The 24356-nt window shown below is 48.4% G+C and overlaps 1 protein-coding gene across 1 annotated transcript in view; it reads right to left on the bottom strand.

The window, feature by feature from the left end:
• Nucleotides 1-24356, bottom strand: part of TSPOAP1 (TSPO associated protein 1) — a 64229-nt gene that overhangs the window by 26696 nt on the left and 13177 nt on the right. Inside the window, exons 4-18 of the mRNA XM_056864970.1 lie at nt 23554-23730; nt 22602-22868; nt 19580-19678; nt 17063-17146; nt 15302-15391; nt 13769-13891; nt 12277-12381; nt 11310-11360; nt 9953-9973; nt 7833-8028; nt 6664-6905; nt 6213-6322; nt 5140-5249; nt 3053-3871; nt 1391-1542 (exon numbers count right to left, since the gene is read on the bottom strand). Coding sequence (XP_056720948.1) covers nt 1391-1542; nt 3053-3871; nt 5140-5249; nt 6213-6322; nt 6664-6905; nt 7833-8028; nt 9953-9973; nt 11310-11360; nt 12277-12381; nt 13769-13891; nt 15302-15391; nt 17063-17146; nt 19580-19678; nt 22602-22868; nt 23554-23730 — 2646 coding nt within the window. The remainder of the gene's footprint in view (nt 1-1390; nt 1543-3052; nt 3872-5139; nt 5250-6212; nt 6323-6663; nt 6906-7832; nt 8029-9952; nt 9974-11309; nt 11361-12276; nt 12382-13768; nt 13892-15301; nt 15392-17062; nt 17147-19579; nt 19679-22601; nt 22869-23553; nt 23731-24356) is intronic.

Genomic DNA, 24356 nt, shown 5'->3' with positions numbered 1-24356 from the left:
TTGGGCTCCCATTTCTGGTAGTGTCCAACCCCCTCAGAAGGGTTCCATGAGATATACAATCCTTGCTTTGGGCCTGTCCGGTTATTTGGTCGATAGGGGGAAAAGTCATTACTCATATCAATTTTGCATTAGGAATAGTCTGGCTTTGGTTCTTCGTCCACAAGGAGAGGCTCCTGGGAAAGGAACCAGGGTAACTGTGAGATAAACCCGATGCCCGAGGGTAGGGTAATGGAGCCGACCGCCGACTGAAGCTGTTGTCGTTTATGAACTGTCTCGCTTTTGAAAGATTAGTCTGGAGATGCCATTTACACACCGCCAAGTAAAAGTTGCTTTGTGAGGGTCCTAAAAGGAGACTGGACTAATAGATTCGAGTCCAGGAGCAACTTAGGGACCAACAAGGTTTTCAGGGTATAAGCCCCCTGGGTTAGAGCTTTCACTCTCCTAAGCTTATCCCGTGAATATCTTCTTGGTCTCCAAGGGGCTACTTAAGGTTGCCAGCCCTGGGTTGGGAAATGCCTGGACATTTTGTGGGTGGGGCCCGAGGAGGGTGGGGTTTGGGGAGAGGACGGACTTAAATGGGGTATGATGCTATAGAGTCCACCTTCTAAAACAGCCATTTTCTCCTGGTGAACTGATCTCTATTGCCTGTAGATAGGGTTGCCAACCTCCAGGTTTTGCATTAGGAATAGTCATTTGCCTTTGAGGATGCTTATGTACTTTTAAACCATTTGCCAATTTCTTGGAGGCTAACCGTTGGTCAATGAAAACGGACCCTCTGTACTCTTACTGTTGCTAAAAAACTTATATTACAATACTGGAGAGATAAATGACCACTTCCCATAATCCAGTAGAAAGGAGGAGGAGGAGGAGGAGGAGATGAGTTGGTTTTTATATGTTGAATTTCTCTACCTTTTAAGGAGAATCAAACCAGCTTACAATTTCTTTCCCTTCTTCTCCCCACAACAGACACCTTGTGAGGTAGGTGTGGCTGAGAGAGCTCGAAAAGAACTGTGACTAGCCCAAGGTCACCCAGCAGGCTTCATGGGTAGGAGTGGGGAAACCAACCTGGTTCCCTAGATTAGAGTCTGCCGCTCATGTGGAGGAGCGGGGAATCACACCCGGTTCTCCAGATTAGAGTCCACCGCTCTTAACCACCACACCATGCTGGCTCTCACATTCAACATTAAAACATATGGCATATAGACAACAATGGTGTATGGACATATCTGTAGACATCTGGAAACCTTTTCTACATGAATATGTGTAGACTTGCCACCCTTGTTTTTTATATTTTTTTTATTTTTTGTTTGATATTTGCATTTATTATAAAATTTTAAAAACATGTGAAATACACTCCCTCTAATTTCCCCAGCCTGCACAAGTTTGGTACCTTCCGTCTGTCGGCATACACGGCGTAGCCCGTGACTCGCACCCCGTTCGACGATCCTTCTGCATCAATGGTGACTGGTAACCAGCTGATGGCCAGAATCCCAGGTGAGGGACCTGGCTCCACTCGGACATCCAGTGGGGCATCCGGAGACCCTGAGGAAAAAAGCCATTCACTCTTCATTTTTTAAAACGGCAGAAAACCCAGGGGGTTTGGGGACAAAACTGACAAATGGGGAAAACACAGGTGACTTTTGTATGGAGGAGGAGGAGGAAGAGGAGGAGGAGGAGTTGGTTTTTATATGCCGACTTACTCTACCACTTAAGGCAGAATCAAACCGGCTTACAATCACCTTCCCTTCCCCTCCCCACCACAAAACCCTGTGAGGTAGGTGGGGCTGAGAGAGCTGTGACTGGCCCAAGGTCAGCCAGCTGGCTTCGTGTGGAAGAGTGGGGAAACAAATCCAGTTCATCAGATTAGCCTCTGCCGCTCATGTGGAGGAGCGGGGAATCAAACCCAGTTCTCCAGATCAGAGTCCACCGCTCCAAACCCCCGCTCTTAACCACTACACCACACTGGCTCTCAGACAGAAAGGGGACTGATTTCCCCTTACAAACCTCACTCCACATTACTGGCTGCCAACAGCACCAGCCCCTTGCCCCAATGCACATAACACCACACAACATGTGGCGAGATGCATTCTACACGGGGGAAGAATTTGACATGGGAGATGAGGCCTTTAACAGCATCTTCTGTGTCTTTTGTAAGATTTAGGCTGTATTTTATCATTGGATACAGCAACCATTAGCAAGTGGTTTGCAGTATCCAGCGGTGTCTGAATATAAATCTAGTTCCACTCGAGGTTAGCTATCTGTGGCCGAAGAATAACTTATTGTAAAACTTCCCTGCCTGGTCTCCCGGAAGTGATTTCTACTCGCCGAACAAGCCATGGGCATAGACCAAGCATCAAGTTTCTTGAAGCAAAGGGTGGAAGACATTGAACGCCAGACAGACCTTGGAAAATCACCATTTTTCCTAGTACCTGACAAATCTAGATACTTGGTGTCACCTGCAGATTATTTTTATCATCTTGGGTCTATTAATTATAGTAAGGCCTTTACCCTTGACAAATGCCAGGCCCTACCATCGGCTGTTTTAGAGGGGAAATATAAGAAGATTCCAAGATCAGAGAGGTTATGTCCATGTGGAACAGGGGACACTGAAACCATCGAACATGCACTGATGTTGCCCATTCTACCACGAAGTTAGATCCAAGCTTATTTCCCCCATACTTGGTAAATTCCCTGATGAGTCAGTTGGGCTTTTGGCAAAGAAGCTCCTATTAGGAGAAGACCTTCAGCTTACACTCCAAATTGCCAAGTTCTGCACTGTTGCTATTAAAATACGCAGAGCTTTATTAGAGAATGATTGTTAGAATATTTTTCAATTTTATCAATTTTAAGATGATAATTTTAACCAGGGGTTGCTTTTATTGGCCTTACACTTTTACATGTACAGGCAGTCTGTGATTCTGTGGTGCAAAACGATAGTGTCTGGAAATTTTGACATGTTGGCACATTATTGGTCAGTCGACTGTATTAATAAACTTGACTCGACTACTCGCCGAACAAACAGCAATTTACCATCTTGCTTCCTGGGACTCACCTGCTGAAGTTGTTACGAAGTGGATCTCTGCCCACAACGGCTGTTCCTGCCTCTCTGGAGTTGGTTCCCAGAGCACCTGCGGAAGCTGGACTTCCACTGTGGCGACATAGGAAGTGGTCGGGTTCAAGTGGCGGAAGGTGTACCAGTAGACCCCTGCCTTTGTTGTGTTGCACTCTTCCCCGTTGAGGGACACGACGTGGGAAAAGTTGCTGTTGCCAGGCAGCCAGGAGATCTCTGCCGAGGTGGCCGTGAGGTTCCGTATCTGGAGCTGCGCAGGGGCCAAGGCAGCGCCGTGTCCCACCAGAAATGTGCACCTCAGCCGATCCGAGCTCCCCTTCTCCGAGACGCTTTGCACCGAGACGCGGTAGGCTTTCGTCTTCAAGTCCAGCTTCTCCAGGACAGCTTTCATTGGGGACCCGGACTTCATGCTTTGCCGAAGCTCTGTGTCCACGTAAACGTTGTAGCCTTGGACGTCCGAGCAGCCGGCGGGCAGAAGGGGAGGTTCCCAGCCGACTAGGATGCTGCTGCCAAACTGTTTGATGAGAGTCACCTTCCTGGGGTAAGGCACTGCTGTGGGATCACCAAGCTCTTCCTGGCCCCCTTCCAGCCTGGAAGGCGCTGTACTGGCGCTGAGCTCCTCAGCCGAATAATCGCTTCTCTCCCCGCTGCTGAGGCTCATGCTGAGAAAACTTCTCTCAAGGGGAGAGCTTTGAGAGAGGTCATTGAGCTCCTGAGGCAGGAAGGTGACGAGGTCTTCATCGGAAATGCGTTCCACGAAGTTGGAAGGGACCAGGCCTCTCCGGCCATCCATCAGCTCTCCTGAAGGTAACAAAAGAAGGTTGTGGGCATTTTTAATATACTTATTTAATTTAAACTCCTAGCCTTTCAGGAAAATCTGCCCACCCTCCTCCTACCAGCAGCTTACAAGACATTTATTAAAGAACCATAGCTTAGCTTCAACACAATGCAAGACAAAATATTTCCTGCTTGTTAGAACAGCTCATTGTCAGCCATGTGAGTGTTCTTGGTCACTTAGAATCATAGAATCATAGAGTTGGAGGGGACCACCAGGGTCATCTAGTCCAACCTCCTGCACAATGCAGGAAATTCACAACTATCTCCCCCACCACACCCCCAGTGACCCCAATGACTTGTAAACCACCTGAGTTTGGCCAAGCTCCAAACCTTCTCCATTCCCTCACTAACCTGCGTTGCCTTTCATCAAACCAACTGTGACTCTTCATGAGCCAAATAGGATACGACAGGAGCAGCCACGCTTGTTTATGTTCTAGCACACATAAAGCAGTGGGCAGCCAACACAGAATTTCCAGCGCACATCTACGGAAAGTCCACCCACCTGCCATGTAGACTTCATAACGTATGAACCCTCAGTTATGATTCCTGGGCCTAATCCTACAAAAACCCAGATCTCTGAAAGGGCCTGACTCTACAGAGCATCAAGAACCTGCTCGAGTAAATGACACAATTCCTTGCATCTGAACAGGCAATAATCTATTCTCAAATCCCTCATCAAAAGCACCAGCTATTTCCAAGGCTCTGCTTCTGAGTCATGAAGAAGAAGAGTTGGTTTTTATATGCCAACTTTCTCCACCACTTAAGGAAGAATCAAACCGGCTTACAATCACCTTTCCCTTCCCCTCCCCACAACAGACACCCTGTGAGATAGGTGGGGCTGAGAGAACTCTAACAGAGCTGTAACTTGCCCATGGTCAACCAGCTGGCTTCATGTGTAGGAGTGGGGAAACCAACCATTAGCATCTCCTTCATGTGTAGGAGTAGGGAATCAAACCCTGTTCTCCAGATCAGAGTCCACCACTCCAAACCGCCGCTGTTAACCACTACACCACGCTGGCTCCTCAAACCAAAATGGGTCCTCTCTCTGTTTTTGTTTCCATTTGTTTATTTATTTTAGGTTAGGCTGAGAGAGCGGGACTGGCCCAAGGCCACCTTCCATGGCAGAGTGGGGATTCGAACCTAGGCCTTCCAGATCATAGTCCGACACGTGAAACTCTACACCACCCTGTCTCTCAACAGCAGCTTAAAGCAGCCTGTTTGGTTCCATGTACCTTCAAAGAAGCCATCTTCATCCATTTCTCCGTAAATATAAATATATTCACCAGCTGTCAGCGGGAGTTCGGCCTCGGGGTTCTCATTGGGACCATCAAAAGGGTTGTAGCTAAAACAGAGGCAAGGACAGCCATTTTGACACCGAAAGGTCAAAGGGTTGCACAACACTCTTGTACCCTTTAAAGCACAGTATTCATTTATTTTATCTTATTTATTTAATTCATTTATACCCTGCCTTTCTCCCCAACGGGGACCAAACGTAGCTTACATCATTCTCCTATAGGGCTGGGCACCTTTTTTTTGGTATTTTTCGGTTTTGGGTTTAATAAACCCAGAATTTTTTAAAAAAACAACAACAAAAAAGCCAAATATAAGGGATTTGGCAAACAGAACCTCCATTATGATCAGAAATGTAAGAACATAGCTAGCTGGGTCCCCGAGGTAGACAGAGGTAATTATGCTAGAAGAGAGAAAGGGGTTCATATCACCTGGGAAAGGCCCTAGCCTCTGAAAAGCTACTCATGCAGTGTTACAGAATTGTTAAGGGTGGTTCACATATACACGCTATACTAAGTCCTTGGTGAGTCCCTTGAAAAAATCTTGTGCTATCATTGGGTGGCTATGACATGAACATTTGCTCACTGGCATTAAATCTAGGACATCTCAGGCGCAGGTGTGAGTCATCACTCAGCACTACACTTTAATCAAGCCCCAGGTATGAAAATGCTGAGCTAATGTCCACCTGCTGAATGTCAGGGCAGTCCGTCTGCCATTTGCATCCGGATCAACCCAGACTGAAGAACTACCAAGCGAGCAGGAAGCAGATGCCCAGCCACATATTGCAGGGGAAAGACAATTACCCCACGGTCACTAGCCAATACTGCCTGGGGAAACACATCCCTTCCCAGACCTGAATAGGGAGAGGTCTCTCAGGGGTCCTGTAAGGAAACAAAGCCCCTCCACAGAGCCGTGCCAATTATCTGGAGCAAGCGCACGTTCTTCTCCAATACAGTAGCCCCAAAAGAATGGGAAGACAAGAGTCTATGCACTCCAATGGCCCAGACGACTGTACCTGTATCGCACTAAAAAGACGTGGAGCTTCACTGGACCCTGGTGCTCCAGCTCTGGGATCAGCGAGACGCTATCGATGTCCAGCTCTTCCATCTCACTGGCAGTGTCCAGCTAAAGAAAGGCAGCAGGAATTGAAGGAGGGCATGGGGAGGAAAGACCACAGGGCTCGTCCAAAAGCGGACAACTGATTCACAGGAGACGTCAGGATCCCTCTTAGGCTAAAGACGACTCTTGGTCTATCTAGCCCAGGAGTTTCTGCTCCGACTGGCAGCAGTTGCCTTATCCTGACCGGTTGTCAGACCAGGAAGTTGGAGACTTGAACATTTGTGTGGGGAAGATATATATTTGCTCCCCTTGGGGCAAAAGCACTCTACGTATGCTTAAGGCCCTGGAATGCCATTAAATGTTCTTAAGTGAAAAGCTGGAACTCCCACGCCACGCCCACAACTAACCTCGGGAGTGGCGCAGGATTTGGAACTATTGCGCACAGACTCAGATCTCGAGGAGCTGGACTGGGACTCCAGTTGCTTGACCGACTTCCTTGAGGCGACAGGAGGGGTGCTTGAATCCGGACTTCTGGCGACCACGGGTACCGCGAGATTGGTGTGCTGAGGTGCCCTGGGAGAGAATCCTCCAACTCCTTCATTGTGACCCTTCTTGCTGCATTGGGGAGCCACAGGGACGATCTCTGGATCTGAAACCAAACGCTGTGCTTTACTCTGGGCAGAAAGGCCAAGCCAAAGGGGGGGATGCGACAGAATGCTCAAAGGCAGGACAGAGCCCGACCTCGTCAACTCTCAGAAGCTAAACAGGGTCAGCCCTGGTTAGCACTTGGATGGGAGACCACCAAGGAAGTCCAGGGTTGCTCCGGACAGGCAAACCACCTCCATGGCATGTAGTTTAGGTCTATCAACCTTATAAGATGCCACTGTGCCATGTTTTATCAATTTTAATCCTGCTATAGTGCCTTAGCCCTGACCTGGATGGCCCAGGCTAGCCTGATCTCGTCACATCTCAGAAGCTAAGCAGGGTCAGCCCTGGTTAGTATTTGGATGGGAGACCACCAAGGAATACCAGGGTTGCTGGGCAGAGGAAGGCAAGGGCAAACCACCTCTGTTAGTCTCTTGCCATGAAAACCCCGAAAGGGGTCGCCAGAAGTCGGCTGCAACTTGATGGCACTTTACGCACACATAGTGCCTTAAAATAAAACATGTCTCTATTATTATTTTATCTTTTCCACCCAACCTTAGGTACCCAATCCTACAGGGTCGCCATAAGTCTTGATGTCTTGAGGGTACTTTACATAGTTCAAGGGGTTGGACTAGATGACCCCGGTGGTCCCTTCCAACTTTATGATTCCTAAGGAAGAAGGCGCTAATGTCATTGCCTACTGACAGCTTCAACCAATGACAGATTGTGCCAGGGGTTGGGGCAGGGTTTGGATGCAGAGTGTGGGAACAAGCACAGAGACAGAAAATGGTTTCTGATTTGATTTCAGAATCTGATCTGGAAAAAAAGAAAAAAAGGGGTAGGGGTGGGCAGGATGGATAGTGCGTGCTGTCAACATGGTCTGTGGTTTGTATTGCCGGGCACTGGTGACACTACACCTGTGTTCTCTCACCTCTCTCCTTGCGGCCATCCAGGAGCTGTGGAGACGTTGGGCAGGCAGTGAGGGGGACCTCAGATGCCACCAAGGGAGAGGACGACCGAAGACCGCTTTTCCCAGTTTGCAGGTGGAAACGCCGGAGCTCTTGAGAGAGGAAGTTAAACTGTTCTGTGTGGCTACGGCATTGATCCTCCAGCTCTCTCACGCGGGCCTGAGGAGTCGGGCAGAGGACAGCAGAAGGAAATGAGCAACATGGAAAGGCGGGTCATGGATCACACATCTGGAAGAGGAATCTGAAGGTCATCTAGTCCAAATTCACAGCTGCCCAAGGTGATGTACAGAGATCGCACGCAACACCGTTAGGAACCCTCACGTTTCATTCATTTATTGCTTCCCTTGTGTCTGTTATCCCCTCGTTCTCCTTCCTTTCTTCCAAGAATCTCAGGGCAACACAGATCATTCACCCCTCTTCCACTTTACAACCCTGTGAGGTAGGCTAGGCCGAGCGAGTCACTTCCCCAACACCATGAGCTTCTTTGCCAAGTGGGGATATGAACCCAGGTTTTCCCTTAGTTTAACATTCTCGGCGGTATATTCCATTGGCTCTCATGAGTCACGTGATTTACACGTTGCATCCTATTTAAAGGACACATAATAGGGATCAGCAAAAGAGAGGCATGCCCCACCAGGGACAAAATCCACCAAGCCCAAGAAGGGTGCAGTGGGACATCATTAAAATTGAAGGGGTGGCCAGGGAGAGACCACTTTAGAAGATGCCTCTATTCAAGTTGTAAAGAGATCTCTTTGGAAGACTAAACTGTCACATGTGCACATGAGCTGACTGAAATTTTGCAAGCCTGAATAAAGGTGGAAAGAAGAGTGCGAGGACAGACACCCTGGATGGGAAAAGCCGGGTAATGGTTGCCCATAAAACCAGTGACAGAACAAAAACACTTTTCAGAAAAGCGAGTGTATATTTTGTGAGGTTTTAATGTTCAACAGAGTACAGATACACACTGCACACAAACTACTAAAGTCACATAATGGGAAAGAGAAAGGGAGAACTGACTGCCACTATCATGACATAAGTCCTTCCACGCGTGGTCACATTCATGTAACATTTCAGTCACCCTACCGAAGGAACAGACGCCAGCTTCATTTGCACATGCCGCACAGAGCAAGAGCAAGCAAGACGCCCCAGGCCAGAACTGCCCGGCCAAGGCAAGGAATGTATGATAAAGCAGTATAGGCAGCTCAAGCCAGCCAGCCAATCTGCATGTCATAAAATGACGGATTTAAACAAAAGATTCTTGTAGGTTATCCGGGCTGTGTGACCGTGGTCTGTGGCAGGCCACTTCAGAGGAGTAACATTGAAGGACAGTGTCCTTCAGTGTTACTCCTCTGAAGATGCCTGCCACAGCTGCTGGCGAAACGTCAGGAAAGAAAATATCACGACCACGGTCACACAGCCCGGATAACCTACAAGAACCAATGAACTCTGACCGTGAAAGCCTTCGACAATATTTTAAACAAAAGATTTTGTGTGGCTCTTCTTACCCTCTTAATTCATCTGATCCCGTAACTGCATATCGATTTCTCTACAGCCATGAGGCTTTTAAAAGAAATCAGTGCAAAATCTGATAGTTTTATATATTATTATTTCTAAATCCAGACAATGTGGTAAATACTGGGGCACTCTGGGTTTCAGATATTAGTGGACATTCAGGCCTAAAAATCTTTGTTGAGAATGTTTTTATACCGCTTTCCCAAATGCTCAAAAAGAGATTTAACAATTAAAACAAGATTGTGTAGCAGTAATCCATCTCTGTTTGTTGCCAGGGAAGAGGTGCCTATATGCCTAGATTTTTTTTTTTAACATTCCCCTTGAAGAAGAGACCTGTCTGTCTCCAAAGCTTGCTCTTCTTCTGCGGGACTGACACCCCCTGTCAACTCTGGAACTGAGAAAACAAGAATGCAAGAAGCCCTTGCTGTACTTTATTTCCTGCCCCCTCCCTTCAACATTTCTGAGAATGTGACATTTCTCTGTTCCAAACCCCTCGCTGGCCAGCCCTACAGGCAGGATTTGGGTGAAAGGAAGAAAGGAAAAGTTCACCGCAGGGTAAAATCAGCAATACCTGCATGCAATCCAAGGAACTCTGTCCGGAAACAGTGAAAACCAAGCAGAGAAAGATTGTCAACCACAAAGCAGCGTTTTCTTTACCCCTAAATCCTTAACCATGACACCATCCTGGCTTTCTGATTTCCAGTACTATAATAATATAATATTGCCCCGATCCCCTTCCTGTTCCTCAGTTGCCATTCACCAGGGACAAAACCACACAGGCTGTTGTTGCTCTTACAATATTTCATCTGGTTTGACTCTGAGCAGCTCGGCTCTCCCTGTCCCAAATCTAGAAATACCAGATCACCTTTGGAATGCCCCCCTTTGAGGCAGGTTTGGTGCCTACCTCACTTTCCTTTAGGCACCAGGCCAAAACATTTCTTATCACCCAAGAATTTATCTAAGGGCTTTGTTTTTAACGTCTGGAAGCTGTTTTATGGTCTTCTCTGAGCCTGAGGGCTCTTTTATGTTGCTTTTATGCCCTTTGCATGTTTTTATTGCCCTTTTATGGGCTTCACTTGTTTTTATGTACTTTATAGAATCATAGAGCTGAAAGGGGCCATATAGGCCATCTAGTCCAACCCCCTGCTTAATGCAGGATCAGCCTAGAGCATCCCTGACAAGTGCTTGTCCAGCCTCTGCTTAAAGACTGCCAGCGAGGGGGAGCTCACCACCTCCCTAGGTAGCCAATTCCACTGTTGAACAACTCTTACTGTAAAAAAAAGTCCCCTAATATCCAGCCGGTACCTTGCCTCCCGCAATTTAAACCCATTATTGCGAGTCCTATCCTGTGCTGCCAACAGGAACAGCTCCTTGCCCTCCTCTAAGTGACAGCCCTTCAAATAGTTCAAGAGAGCAATCGTGTCCCCCCTCAACCTCCTCCTCCCAACTCCCTCAGCCTTTCCTCATAGGGTTTGGTCTCCCGTATTGGCTTGGTCTCCAAAACTTGTTGGTATTGTTTTATTGTTTCAGTCGTGATCACCCCAGTGCTGTTCTGGCCAGAACGTTGGAAAGTAGAATCAGAATTATGGGCCAACGAGGTAGAAGACAACATGCAGTTGTCTCCTTATGTCCTCATATGTAAAAGGGACTAGAGACTTAACTTCAGCGAAAGCCAACAATTCCTTGGGAGACAAAGAAGCTCTCAAACTACCTGTGGCTATGGTCCCGATTCCACGGTAGGCAAAATGCCTTCAGAGCTGGCACGGCAGACTCCATTCATAAGTCCCCACCCCAGAACATGGATCTGCCTAGAAATATGAGCCCTGCGCATTTCAACATCACAAGTTCAAGGAAGAGGAGGGATTTAACACCCTTTGAGCCCCGTTTGATGGCTGAGTGCCCTCTTTCTTCTTCTCTTCTCTTCTCACCTCCAACAGCTGCACGGCTCCTTCGTGCTCCTTCCGAGCTTCAGCCTGGGCCTGAGTGCGAGAGAAAACAAAGTTGGGATCTGGCTGCTCCTGCTCAATGCTCAGTGTGACACAACGGTTGTGTGCTAAACACTATCTGAAACAGGCACTCCTTCACCTTTTAAACCTCCCAACCTGTGAAAGAAAGCAACCTTAATGATAGCCACCAACCTGGCAGAAGGTGGTAGGTAGGGGTGCCAGCTGTGGGCTGGGAAATACCTGGAGATTTTGAGGGTGGAGCCTGAGGAGGGAGGGGTTTGGGGAGGGGAGGGACTTCAAAGGGGTACAATGCTATAGAGTCCACCTTCCAAAGCGGCCATTTTCTCTTAGAATCATAGAAATGGAAGGGACCACTGGGGTCATCTAGTCCAACCCCCTGCACAGTGCAGGAAATCCACAACTACCTCTCCCTCCCACACCCCCAGTGACCCCTACTCCATGCCCAGAAGATGGCCAAGATGCCCTCCTTCTCATCATCTGCCTAAGGCATTGCTGACAGATGATCCTCTAGCCTCTGCTTAAAAACCTCCAGGGAAGGAGCACTCACCACCTCCCGAGGAAGCCTGTTCCACTGAGGAACCGCTCTGTTAGAAAATTCTTCCTAATGTCTAGACGGAAACTCTTTTGATTTAATTTCAACCCATTGGTTCTGGTCCGACCTTCTGGGGCAACAGAAAACAACTCAGCACCATCCTCTATATGATAGCCCTTCAAGTACTTGAAGATGGTTATCATATCCTCTCTCAGTCTTCTCCTCTTCAGGCTAAACATACCCAGCTCCTTCACCCTTTCCTCACAGGACTTGGTCTCCAGACCCCTCACCATATTTGTTGCCCTTCTCTGGACACGTTCCAGCTTTTCTACATCCTTTTAAAATTGTGGTGCCCAAAACTGAACACAAGGGAGTCCTGTGGCAGGTTTTTCTCACCTGCTGGAGTTGTCGGACTTCATCCTGCTTCTTCTGCAAGTTCTGCAGGGCCTTCTCATGCTCCAGCTCCAGCTGCTGCCTCCGTTCTGCGACATCTCTCATGTGCTGGGGAAATGGAGAAGTCACACACCCAACCATGCCGTGGGGATTTGCTCCCAGGAAGTCTGGGCTCCCCCTTCCTAGAGGTGAGGGTCAGGGCACCCAAAGAAGGGTGCTCACCTGGTCCCTGCAATGTGGAGACTGGTATGGTCTGTGGGATGATTCCATTGGAGGAATCATGCTTTTGGACAGTGAGGAAAGAGACCAACTTGTTATAGAAAGGCTGGGTTGACACGCCACTGTTTTGAAAAGAAACAAAAGTGATCAGAGCGTGGTTTTGCTTCCTACGGGCTATAAACCCACACAAACACATGCATATTTCCTTTATCCTGCAGTCTCCTTTGAACATATGAAGCTGCCTTATACTGAATCGGACCATTGGTCCATCAATATCAGTATTGTCTGCTCTGGCTGGCAGCAGCTCTTCAGGGTCTCAGGTGGAGGTCTTCCACATCATCTAAAGACAGATCCTTTTAGCCGGCAATGCCAGGGATTGAACCTAGGACTTTCTGCTTGCCAAGCAGATGCTCTACCACTGAGCCACAGCCCCTCCCCTCGGCGAAACAGGTTTCGCAGGTTTTTGAAACTGTACAGAAATGTGTAAGCCTCTTTACGAGAGGAGACCAAAGGGACAAAAGAAATACGTATGAAGCGATACCACACTCAAATATTTCCAGCTCTTTATAAAATCTTTAGTGTGAGTCATTAAGGACATATAAAATCTCTCATTGCATGGATACTACTTTCTTCTCATATGCCAGCATCACATCTTTGGAATGCAATCTTACCCAGATCTGCCTGGGAAGGGAACCCATTGCACACAGTGGCATTTACTTCTGAGTAAACATGCATAGGAGCACACTGTTGCTTGCAAACGTCGGAGTGTTGTTTTCACAATGCAGATCTGACTTATTGTGCATTGCATACATATTGTTATGTAGAGAGGCTGTTCCCCAGCTGAAAGGAGAGAGACCTGAGTGGCATAAAGCAGGTGTGAAAGGTCTTTTATACATAGCTGTCTCTCTCGCCGTCACCCCTCCAAAGACTTCAGGTCTTTGTTTCGATTATGCACGCCGTTTCCCACCATCAGAGGTCGGCCTCACTCTCCCCCTTACTTTTCCCCGCGTTTGACCCGCGTTTTCAAATTCGAGATAAAACAGGTCTCTGAAAATGCGGGCAAAGTGCGGGGCAGAGTGAGGCGACTTCTGATGGTCGGAAAAGGCATGCATAATCACAACAAAGACCCGAAGTCGTCGGAAGGGTGACGGCAAGGGAGACAAGCCATGCATAAAAGACCAAAGGCTATTACAACTGGAGTTGTGCAACAATTGCCAAATCCAGCCACAATCCACGCCCCTGCCCCACCTCAGCAGCTGCTCAAGATCCTACTCACCTTCAACGCCTGCCCAAGACTCTCCAGCCTGTTTTGGAGATCCTGAGATTTCTGAAGAGCTGAATCCCGTTCCTCCGTCACCACGGCCACCCGCAGCCTCAAGTCAGCATTTTCAGACTCGATCTGCCCAAGAAGAGAAGCCCATCGTCTGTATTCGTTCATTTATTTATCTCCCACTTTTCTCCCCTGGTGGGACTCAGAACAGCTTAGAACATCATTCTCCCCTTCTCAATTCTCTCACAACATCCCTGTGATAGATCACGATGGGTAGCCGTGTTAGTCTGTCACTAGCAGTAGAAAAGAGCAAGAGTCCAGTAGCAACTTAAAGACTAACAAAATTTCTGGCAGGGTATGAGCTTTCCTGAGCCGCCGCTCACTTCTTCAGATACAGCTAGAATGTGATTCCATCTCTCCTTAAGTATCCTCTACTTAAAGGTAGATGGAATCACATTCTAGCTGTATCTGAAGAAGTGAGCGGCGGCTCACGAAAGCTCATACCCTGCCAGAAATTGTGTTCATCTTTAAGTTGCTACTGGACTCTTGCTCTTTTCAACAACCCTGTGAGGTAGACCAAGCCAGCAGTTTGTGAAGGGCTCAATGTCAACTGGTGGGCCCTGCCTTGACTTCTGCAGTCTCCGTTATCTCTGGCCTGTCCTCCTTACATCCCAGACCTCTCCTCTTGCTCCCAAATTCCGTTGTCAAAATTACCTCCCTTGCCACTCGGACCCCACAACCCCCCTTCTCCCTCAAATGTAGTTGTTTCAGGGACTGAGGATCTCCCAAAATTACAGGTGATCTCCAGACAGCACAGATTAGTTCCCCTGGACAAAATAGTTGCTTTGGAGGAAGAAGAAGAAGGAGAGTTGGTTTTTATATGCCGACTTTCTCTACCACTTAAGGGAGATTCAAACTGGCTTACAATCACCTTCCCTTCCCCTCCCCACAACAGACTCCCTGTAAGGTGGGTGGGGCTGAGAGTGTGACTAGCCCAAGGTCACCTAGCTGGCTCCTGTGGAGGAGCGGGGGAAAAAACCCAGATTAGCCTCCGCCGCTCATGTGGAGGAGTGGGGAATCAAACTCGGTTCTCCAGATCAGAATCCACCGCTCCTAACCACCGCTCCTAACCACTACACCACACGGGCTCTCAGGAGGATGGCGTTTATTGCATTATGTCCAATTGAGGTCCCTCCCATCCCCAAACCCCACCTTCCCCAGGCTTCACCCCCAAATCACCAGGACTTTGCCAACCCACAGTTAGCACTGTGAAGCTGAAGGCAATTGTAAGCCAGTTTGATTCTTCCTTAAGCGGTAGAGAAAGTTGGCATATGAAAACCAACTCTTCTTCTTCTTATACCCTGGGCATTCTGTAAATGGGCATTCCAAATCCCCAGGCCTGGTTTAGAAATCCATCTTTTCTCCGCTGAAATGTGGCTTACAGTCGCACTTTCTTTTCCAGGGTAGGGTTTACACAGCTTATTTCATGATTTGATGATGGATGTGGGGGGGAGGAGGATACGAAAAACCGCTGATTACCTTCTCGGTCCACTCCACTTGCCTATGAAGAACGGCGTTCTCCTCAGACAGCTGGGCATTGTCGCTCCGCACTTCCTGCAGCTGAATTTCCTGCCGGGAGTAGGGTGGGGGGAGAAAGCACCAGGAACATTTCTGGGGGGGGGGGGAGCAAGAAAAAGCACCCTCCTTTGACCCAAGGGGCGGGGTGTTTGCGGGAGTGGCGAGCGAGGGTGTCGGGGCTCGACTGCACCCCGAAACACTTTCAGATTGACCCAGTTCCGTAATAATTCCAGAGGGGTTAAATCCTTTGCAGAGAAAACAAGCAGGAGTCGGGCGGCATGCCTTAAAGACTAACAAGATTGTATCACAACATAAGGGTGTGGAATGGTATGGCGTAGCCCCGTCTCATCAGATCTTGGAAGCTGAGCAGAGTCAGTATTGGATGGGAGACCATCAAGGAAGGCTCTGCAGAGGAAGGCAGTGGCAAGCCACCTCTGCTTCTCGCTTGCCTTGAAAGCCCCTGGCTGGGGCCGCCAGAAGTCGGCTGTGACTTGATGGTACCTACATGCATATTACTGCCTAAAGCTTTCATGGATTGCAGCCACGATGTCCAGTGCTATGAACGAATCCTCACTAGCCTAACCATGCATTTGTCGGCATGGGCTCTTGTCCACAAAAGCTTGTGCTGGGATATAATCTTGTTAGTGGTTAAGGGGCCAAAGACTCCTGCTTGCAGCGTCATATGGACACCTCACGAAATGCGATGCATGAACTGGCCCTTATTTTGAACACAGAATTAGGCTGGAGAATCCTGCACAGCTGATTTCCACTTTACACCTGCAGAGGTGCTGAGGGGAAGGAGACTTCCCTTTCCTACTTGACTGTTGGGATTCTATCTATCTATCTGTCCATCCGTCCATCCGTCTATCTATCTGTCTGTCTGTCTGTCACTGGGGGTGTGTGAGGGAGGTAGTTGTGAATTTCCTGCATTGTGCAGGGGTTTGGAATAGATGACCCTGGTGGTCCCTTCCAACTCTGTCTGTCTGTCTATCATCTATCTATCATCCATCCATCCATCCTCCATCCATCTATCCATCTCTGCTTATACAGCTATAGCCTTGAGCAGAAAATAAAGGAATAAAAAATGCCTTACTTAATGTTATTCTTTTGGTATTTAATTATTGCCCCTATAAATTTTGCCACAAACACAATAACTGAATCATTTGTATCTGATAGTAGCCACGTCACCTGGGCCTTCGTACTGCCAGATGCCTCGTTGGACATTTCCATATTTTTAAACAAAGGAGTAATTAAACTGGTCCTCTGGTCATTAAATACAGGACCCTCCATGCTCATATGTTCGATAGTTTCAACTTTGTCATGTGAGCATCTACATGTTCTATTTGAGCATGACACTTTTAAAATATCTGCCCTCCAAAACCGCCAAAGGAAGGGCATTCATTCTTGCCAAAGTAAAAGCTCTTCTGAGCTTTGGTATTGTCAGGCGATAGGAATACTTTGGCAGTCACATCGGAAGATCGCTGGTATTTAAATTATTTTGTAGCTGCGCTCTCCATAAAATATGCCAGCAACCACTTGAAACAACATAATATACGTTATAAACAAGTCCAAGTGGTAACAATCAATAAAACAGACGAAGAGGGAGACTCCCTCTGTTTTTGGCTCTAAGACCCAACTGCTCTGCGTCTACAAGAGGGTCTGAGAAGGTGGGTGCGAGGGATCCTGGGTGCCCCGCAGGAACGTTGAGCCGGGATTACTCACAAGCTCTGCGTATCTTTTGTGTTTCTTCCTCACTTCATGTTCAAGGTTTTCACACTGTTTCCGCTTCTTTCTCAGCTCAGACTCCTACCGAAAAAAGAACAGGGGAGTGTATGGTAGTCACAAGACCGGCTCTGCCATTATCCACGACCTATTTAACACCCCCCCCGGGTCTCTGCCTTTCCAGAAATTAATCCCAGCCTTTCTAGATTGCCAGAACCTTTCCTCACAACCTGGGGCTGCCAACCTCCAGGTGGGGCCTGGAGATTCCCCCAATTTCAGCTGATCTCCAGATGACAGAGATCAGTTTCCCTGGAGCAAATGGCTGCTTTGCAGGTGGGCTGCATGACGTTCTCCTCAGCTGAGGTCCCCCAAACCCCGCCCTTTGCAGGAGAGGGGGAGCCGTGAGCAGACAAGCTGACTCGTAGCATTGAATGCGGGGCAAGAGACTTTTCTGTTTTTGTGCTGCTGATTTGTTATTTGTGCACATGTGTTTTTAAATGGACACTGATATTTTTAATTAATATAAAACGTATGCAAAATACAGACCTCTTTGAGTAATACACAATGCACATCTAACAACGATCAGCAAGACACATGGGCTGTAAATAAAAAAATATCCTGATTCGCAATTCAGTGAGTCAGGCGGAATATAAATGAAAAGTGCCGACTCACTAAACTGTTATCACACAAGCCATGTGTTTCGCTTAACTCGCCATATAAATGGAGAGAGAAGATACTATTAACTGTCATCATAAACAACTATATCCCATAGCTATTCCTGCTATTTTAAGAAGCAGAGTGATTCATGATAACGCAGATTCTATAATTCCTTAGGATATAAACACTGCACAAATATGGCTCAGGGTAGCTCATAGAAAACATAAGGAGAAGTTCCTTCAGTGGCCTTATCATCCCAGAACATTATGAACATAGCCTAACGTTCCATAAACTTTAATATTGGAAGAGCTTATCAGTGTTCTTTGATGATAAGTTAGTGTATTAAGCAATTCATTTTCCCAAACAAAATTCAGATATTGATATGTTTATATTGATTTTGCTATTCTTATTTTGGTGCCCTAAGGGCTCTAAGCCCTGACCTGGATGGCCCAGGCTAGCCTGATCTTGTCAGATCTCAGAAGCTAAGCAGGGTCAGCCCTAGTTAGTATCTGGATGGGAGACCTCTGTGCAAAGGAAGGCACTGGCAAAACCACCTCTGTTAGTCTCTTGCCATTAAAATCCCAAAAGGGGTCGCCATAAGTCAGCTGCGACTTGATGGAAATATTTTTTCACACAACGCATAGTTAAATTGTGGAACTCCCTGCCCCAAGGTGTGGTGATGGCTCCCAGCTTGGAGGGCTTTAAGAGGGGAGTGGACATATTCATGGAGGAGAGGGGTATTCATGGTTATTAGTTAGAATGGATACTGGTCATGCTGCATACTATTCTCTCTAGTATCAGAGGAGCATGCCTATTATTTTGGGTGCAGTGGAACACAGGCAGGATGGTGCTCCTGCACTCGTCTTGTTGTGGCTTCCTAAAGGCACCTAGTTGGCCACTGTGTGAACAGACTGCTGGACTTGATGGGCCTTGGTCTGATCCAGCAGGGCCTTTCTTATGTTCTTATGTTCTTATGATGGCACTTTACACACACACACAAGGGCTCTATAAAACTGCAGGGGGTGAGGCAGACATCTTAAAATTAAAAAAAACCTGATCTTCATAGTAGAATTTCCATTTCTCTGTCTTTCCCAGAATCACAACTGGACTGTTTCATCTCTGGGAAAGCGCGATTGCCCCTCCCCGTCCCAGCCAGCCAACGTGCCTAACGCAAGAGATGACATAAAAATTTCAGCTCCCCAAATCCCCTATATTAATTGCTGCAGGTCAATATAACAAAAAAAGGCAATGGGGTTGAGAACATTACTGGCAGACCTGGGAAAACAGAAAGTGCGTGGGAGAGGGGAGGAGGGCTGAGTGCCCAGGAGGATGCAAAATTAAGCCAAAGGCAGATAAACAATAGACACCCAGCGTGCAAATCTGCATTCTACTGCTGGGAGGAACCTCTGCTTTTGAACAAAGACCGCAATGCACAATTAACCGGATGGCGATATGGCATGCAAGGAATGATCAATCAGACTGTGAAAAGAGCATTGCACATGAATATATGATGTTGCCTTGTGCAGAGTCCGACCATTGGTCAGTCCAGACCAATATGGTCTACTCCGTTTAACAGGAACTTCCCTAGGTCTACAAGCCTACAAAGGCTTCCCCGGCACCTACTACTGGAGATCCTTTAACCAGAGAGGCCAAGGGGAATCATCCTGCAATTAAAGCATGCGCTCTGCCAAGGGAAAGTCATCCTGCAGTCGAAGCACATGCTCTCCCACTGAGCCATGGTTCTTCCCTACAGCCTCTCCGAACCTAGCCTGCTTGAATAACGTCTTGTTTTGCAGATAAACGCCCCGGCTGTGCAACTTAAAAAGAAATGCATCTTTAAAAAAAAGAAAAAAAGCTTACCAACTGCTGGATCTGTTGTTTGATCTCAGGGGATGCAGCGATCACCTTCTTGAGAGGGAGGGTTTCCTCTCCATCACATGAGTGCGCTCCTGGGCCTGTCTGGAAAGGAGAGAACATAAGAAAGGCCCTGCTGGATCAGACCAAGGTCCATCAAGTCCAGCAGTCTGTTCACACAGTAGCCAACCAGGGGCCTCTAGGAAACCCTAAGAGAGAAATCACAGCTGAGTTTCAGAGAGCAGCAGGGCAACTGGGGCTGTCTGTTTGGTGGCCCAAAGACTGCCCCTTCCTTCAAAATTCCAAGAGCCCAGCAGACACGCAGGCACGGTTTCACAGAATCATCGAATCGGAAGGGGCCATAGAGGCCATCTAGTCCAACCCCCTGCTCAATGCAGGATCAGCCTCGAGCATCCCTGACAAATCTTTGTCCAGCCACTGCTTGAAGACTGCCAGTGAGGGGGAGCTCACCACCTTTCTAAGCAGTTGATTCCGCTGCTGAACAACTCTCACTGTAAAAAACATTTGAATTATGCATTGAGTTATGCACTGATGTCTTTCCAGTGCAAGAGGCCTCAGGCAGTCTAGGAATTTATAAACAAAGTGTTCCCCAGATCTCAGCCCCAGAACTGACTCTGAAAGTCAGAATTCAGCACACATCTTGGATCAGGTAAAAAACCCTCTAAAACAGAAGTGCCTCTAAGCACATTACAGGTGGAAAGAATGTAAGTAAGCCTAAATATATTTACCTGGAAATAAACCCCCATTGCAATCCATGGGATTTATTTTCAAGAAAACATGTTTAGAAAGGGCAAGAGGAAGGGAACTGTTCAAATGTGTGCCTTCCAGAGAAGCTGCAGCCCCAGCTTTTGTGTCCGAGAAATACATTCACCATAAATATTTACATCCTGTCTCTTTGTCCTTTCGGAGGCCACAGGGCACCCTAGCAGTATGAGCACAATAAAAATTAAAAATAAAACAGCGTCAGCAAAACTGCCAGAGAGGACAGAGGGAACAAGTGATAATCCCCTGTCCCCAAGCGTCCTCTCAAATTAGCCGGGTTTTTCACCTGCCATCGCGGAAAGCCAGCAGCCGGTGGCTATCTCTGCAAGAAGAAGCGGGCCTCGACTCTGGGAGGGATGGAAGCTAAAACTTTTTATGCCTTTCCGAGCCAGCGACAACTCAAGAGCCAGAGAGGTTTGCTGTGCTCTGTGGGGTGAGGCCCAAAGGGAACCCGTCAGCCCACCTTTTCACACCCCTCCCTCCAAACAGGTGGCACGGCTCAGGCCTACCTGGGGTCTCTCTGGCTCACAACCCTCTAGTTTGGGGAGCGCAGGGAGAAAAGCAATCTGCACATGCTCGGAGTCCACTAAAGCCAAGGCGTTTCCACCTAGGGCAAAACCTGACGCGGTGTCTCCTCCCAGGGGCCCCTCCAAGCAAAACTGCCCCCACCCACCCCGAGGAAGTCAGTATAGGGGGGCTGCAGCTTCCTGCCCCCCACTCCTTCCACCTTATGCCTCCCCCCCTTCCCATCCCCCCCCCCCGTGCCGCGGCCTGCAGGAGATCCTGGCCCCGGCAGAGTGCCTACCTTTTTCAGCACCACGGACAGCTCTGATCTGGCAAGGTCCCAACCGGGCGGATTTGCAGGGCTGAACCATTAGGCGCTGCCCAGGAGGGGGAACGGATATACACAAAAGGCGGGGGGCGGGGGAGGACGCAAACCCTCTACAGACGGTGGGGCCTCCCTGGCTTCCCAGGATCCTGCGGCCAAGTGCAAAGGGGCTCCCCCGGCCTGGGAATGGCCAGCAGGAAACCCAAAGGAGCAGCAGCTCGATGCAGAAAAGGAAGGAAGAAATCCATGGTGGTGCCCAGGTTAGTGTTCTCAACATCTGTAAGGCCTCTTCAAGGTGAAGAAGAAGAGTTGGTTTTTGTATGCCAACTTTCTCTACCACTTAAGAGAGAACCAAACTGGCTTACAATCGCCTCCCCTTCCCCTCTCCACAGCAGACACCCTGTGAGGTAGGTGGGGCCGAGAGAGTTCTAAGAGAGCCGTGACTAGCCCAAGGTCGCCCAGCTGGCTTCACGTGGAGGAGTGGGGAAACCAACCCGGTTCACCAGATTAGCTCATGTGGAGGAGTGGGGAATCAAAACCCAATTCTCCAGATCAGAATCCACCACTCCAAACCACCACTCTTAAGAAGAGGTGGTTTTTATATGCCGACTTTCTCCACCACTTAAGGTGGACTCAAACTGGCTTACAATCACCTTCCCCTCCCCACAACAGACACCCTGTGAGGTAGATGGGGCTGAGAGAGTGTGACTAGCCCAAGGTCACCCAGCTGGCTTCGTTTGTAGGAGCAGGGAAACAAATCCAGCTCACCAGATGAGCCTCCGCCGCTCATGTGGAGGAGCGGGGAATCAAACCCAGATCAGACTCCACCGCTCCAAACCTCCGCTCTTAACCACTACACCACACAGGCTACCCCACGATGTTCTGCACAGGAACTGCTTGTGTTGAAAAAGTATGACTGGTGTTCCTACTAACAATTGATTAGTTGTTGTGTTTTTTTACACAGCATCTCAAGCTTAGGTGTACGTGCACATCAAAGGAAAGCTCCATCCCATGAAGCTGGAGGTGGTGGAAACCGCAGTAGTGAACACTCTTCTGCTATTAAAAACACAATTCCCCCCCTTCACAGACTGGATTGGTGCATCCCTTTCTTCCTCCCAGCCCATACAGTTGCCAACCTCCAGTTGGAGCCTGGAGATCTCCCAGAACGTCCCCTGATCTCCATACAGAGATCAATCCCCCTGGAGGAAATGGCTGCTTTCGAGGGTGGTCTCTACAGCATTATATCCCACTGCTGTCCCTCCCCAAACCCTCCCCTCCCCAGGCCCCACCCCCAAATCTCCAGGACTTTCCCAACCTGGAGTTGGCGAGCCTAGCAGCCCACAAGGAACACGATTCATTTATTCGCTCGGTCGTCGATCGGAAGGTTGCTGAAGCAGCCGCGCCCTGGCTATTTACCTGGCAAGTTGCTTCCACTGCCGAGGACGACTCTTCTCCTGCTGGCGGCTGGCTGGAAGGAGAACAGCCACCGGGGAAAGAGGGCCCGGTTGTCCCAGGTAACCCTGTCTTGGCGGCCGAGGAAACATCACCTGGCCCTCGGCTCCCGGAACTCAGAGAGGCCTTGAAATTCTTCAGCGCAATCTGTCTCTGCAGGCGCAACACCTCCTTCTGAGACTCCCGGAGCAGATGGTGGAAGTCTGGGAGAGGGAGGCAAGGGGGGCCGTCCTGGACGGAAGCAAAAAGGAGGATACGAATATCAACACTGATGAAGTCTGTATGCCCTCACCAGGCACTAACTTTGCTAGCATTTCTACTAGCCTTCTATCAGCGATGACCCATTTTTGTATGGTTTAGGACCTTGCTTGAGATTTGAAAGCTTGCCCATACAACCACCCCCTCAGTCCCTCCACGGAGAAGAAGAAGAGTTGGTTTTTATATGCCAACTTTCTCTACCATTTAAGGGAGACTCAAACCGGCTTACAATCTCCTTCTCTTCCCCTCCCCACAACAGACACCCTGTGAGGTAGGTGGGGCTGAGAGAGCTCTAACAGAGCTGTAACTTGCCCAAGGTCACCCAGCTGGCTTCGTGTGTAGGGGTGGGGAAACAAATCCAGTTCACCAGAGTAGCCTCCACCGCTCATGTGGAGGAATGGGGAATCAAACCCAGTTCTCCAGGTCAGACTTGACCGCTCCAAACCACCGCTCTTAACCACTACACCACACTGGCTCCCTAACACACCAGGATAGCTATAGCCTATTACCTGAGCTGCTAGCTTTCCAAGTCCAGGGAACTTTATTCTAATTCTTTGGCTTTGGCAATCGGCCCCACCTTGCTGTGGTGGAAGCCAGCCACCGATCAGCTGCCTCGTCAACCATTTGGGCCCCAGAGATTTCGGAGGCGAGGGCTCACCTTTCGGGTCATGACTTTCGCTTGCAGCTCTTGGCATTCCTGCTGGAGAACGCAGATCTGCTTCTCTTTGGCCAGGAGCACGCTGGCTTGCTCTCTCAGGTCTGTCGCACGCTGGCGGGCCAGCGCTTTCTTGCAAAGCCCAGCACAGGAGCCCTTCACAGCTACTGGCGCGTTTACCTGCACCGGGAAAAGAACAACGGAGGAGAGGAGGCGGATTTTGTTTTCCAAAGATTCCTGTTTCGGTCCTCTTTAGTTTTGCGTGCACTGCGACTTAAGGCTCACAAAACCAAAGAGGTTCTTTTTATTTCACTGATTCCTTTTGGCACGCAGTTTTTTTAAAAATTGATTTAGAAGATTTAGGAAATATTATGCAAAAACAGAATGAGTTAAGAGGAGTTCAATATGGATAATATTAAAAATGTGTTTTTAAGGTATTATTGTTTAGTATAAGAAATATATATAGATACAGAATAAATTTAAGAAAGATGTAGACAAGCTGGAACGTGTCCAGAGGAGGGCAACAAAGATGGTGAGGGGTCTGGAGACCAAGTCCTATGAGGAAAGGTTGAAGAAGCTGGGTATGTTTAGCCTGAAGAGGAGAAGACTGAGAGGGGATATGATAACCCTCTTCAGGTACTTGAAGGGCTGTCATATAGAGGATGGTGCTGAGTTGTTTTCTGTTGCCCAAGAAGGCTGTACCAGAACCAACGGGTTGAAATTAAATCAAAAGAGTTTCCGTCTAGACATTAGGAAGAATTTTCGAACAGAGCGGTTCCTCAGTGGGACAGTCTTCCTCAAGAGGT

Source organism: Euleptes europaea, chromosome 19, assembly GCF_029931775.1.
Source record: "Euleptes europaea isolate rEulEur1 chromosome 19, rEulEur1.hap1, whole genome shotgun sequence".
NCBI classification, from domain to species: domain Eukaryota; kingdom Metazoa; phylum Chordata; class Lepidosauria; order Squamata; family Sphaerodactylidae; genus Euleptes; species Euleptes europaea.
The sequence above is the reverse complement of the archived record's forward strand: the minus strand, read 5'-3'. Positions and strand labels throughout refer to the sequence as shown.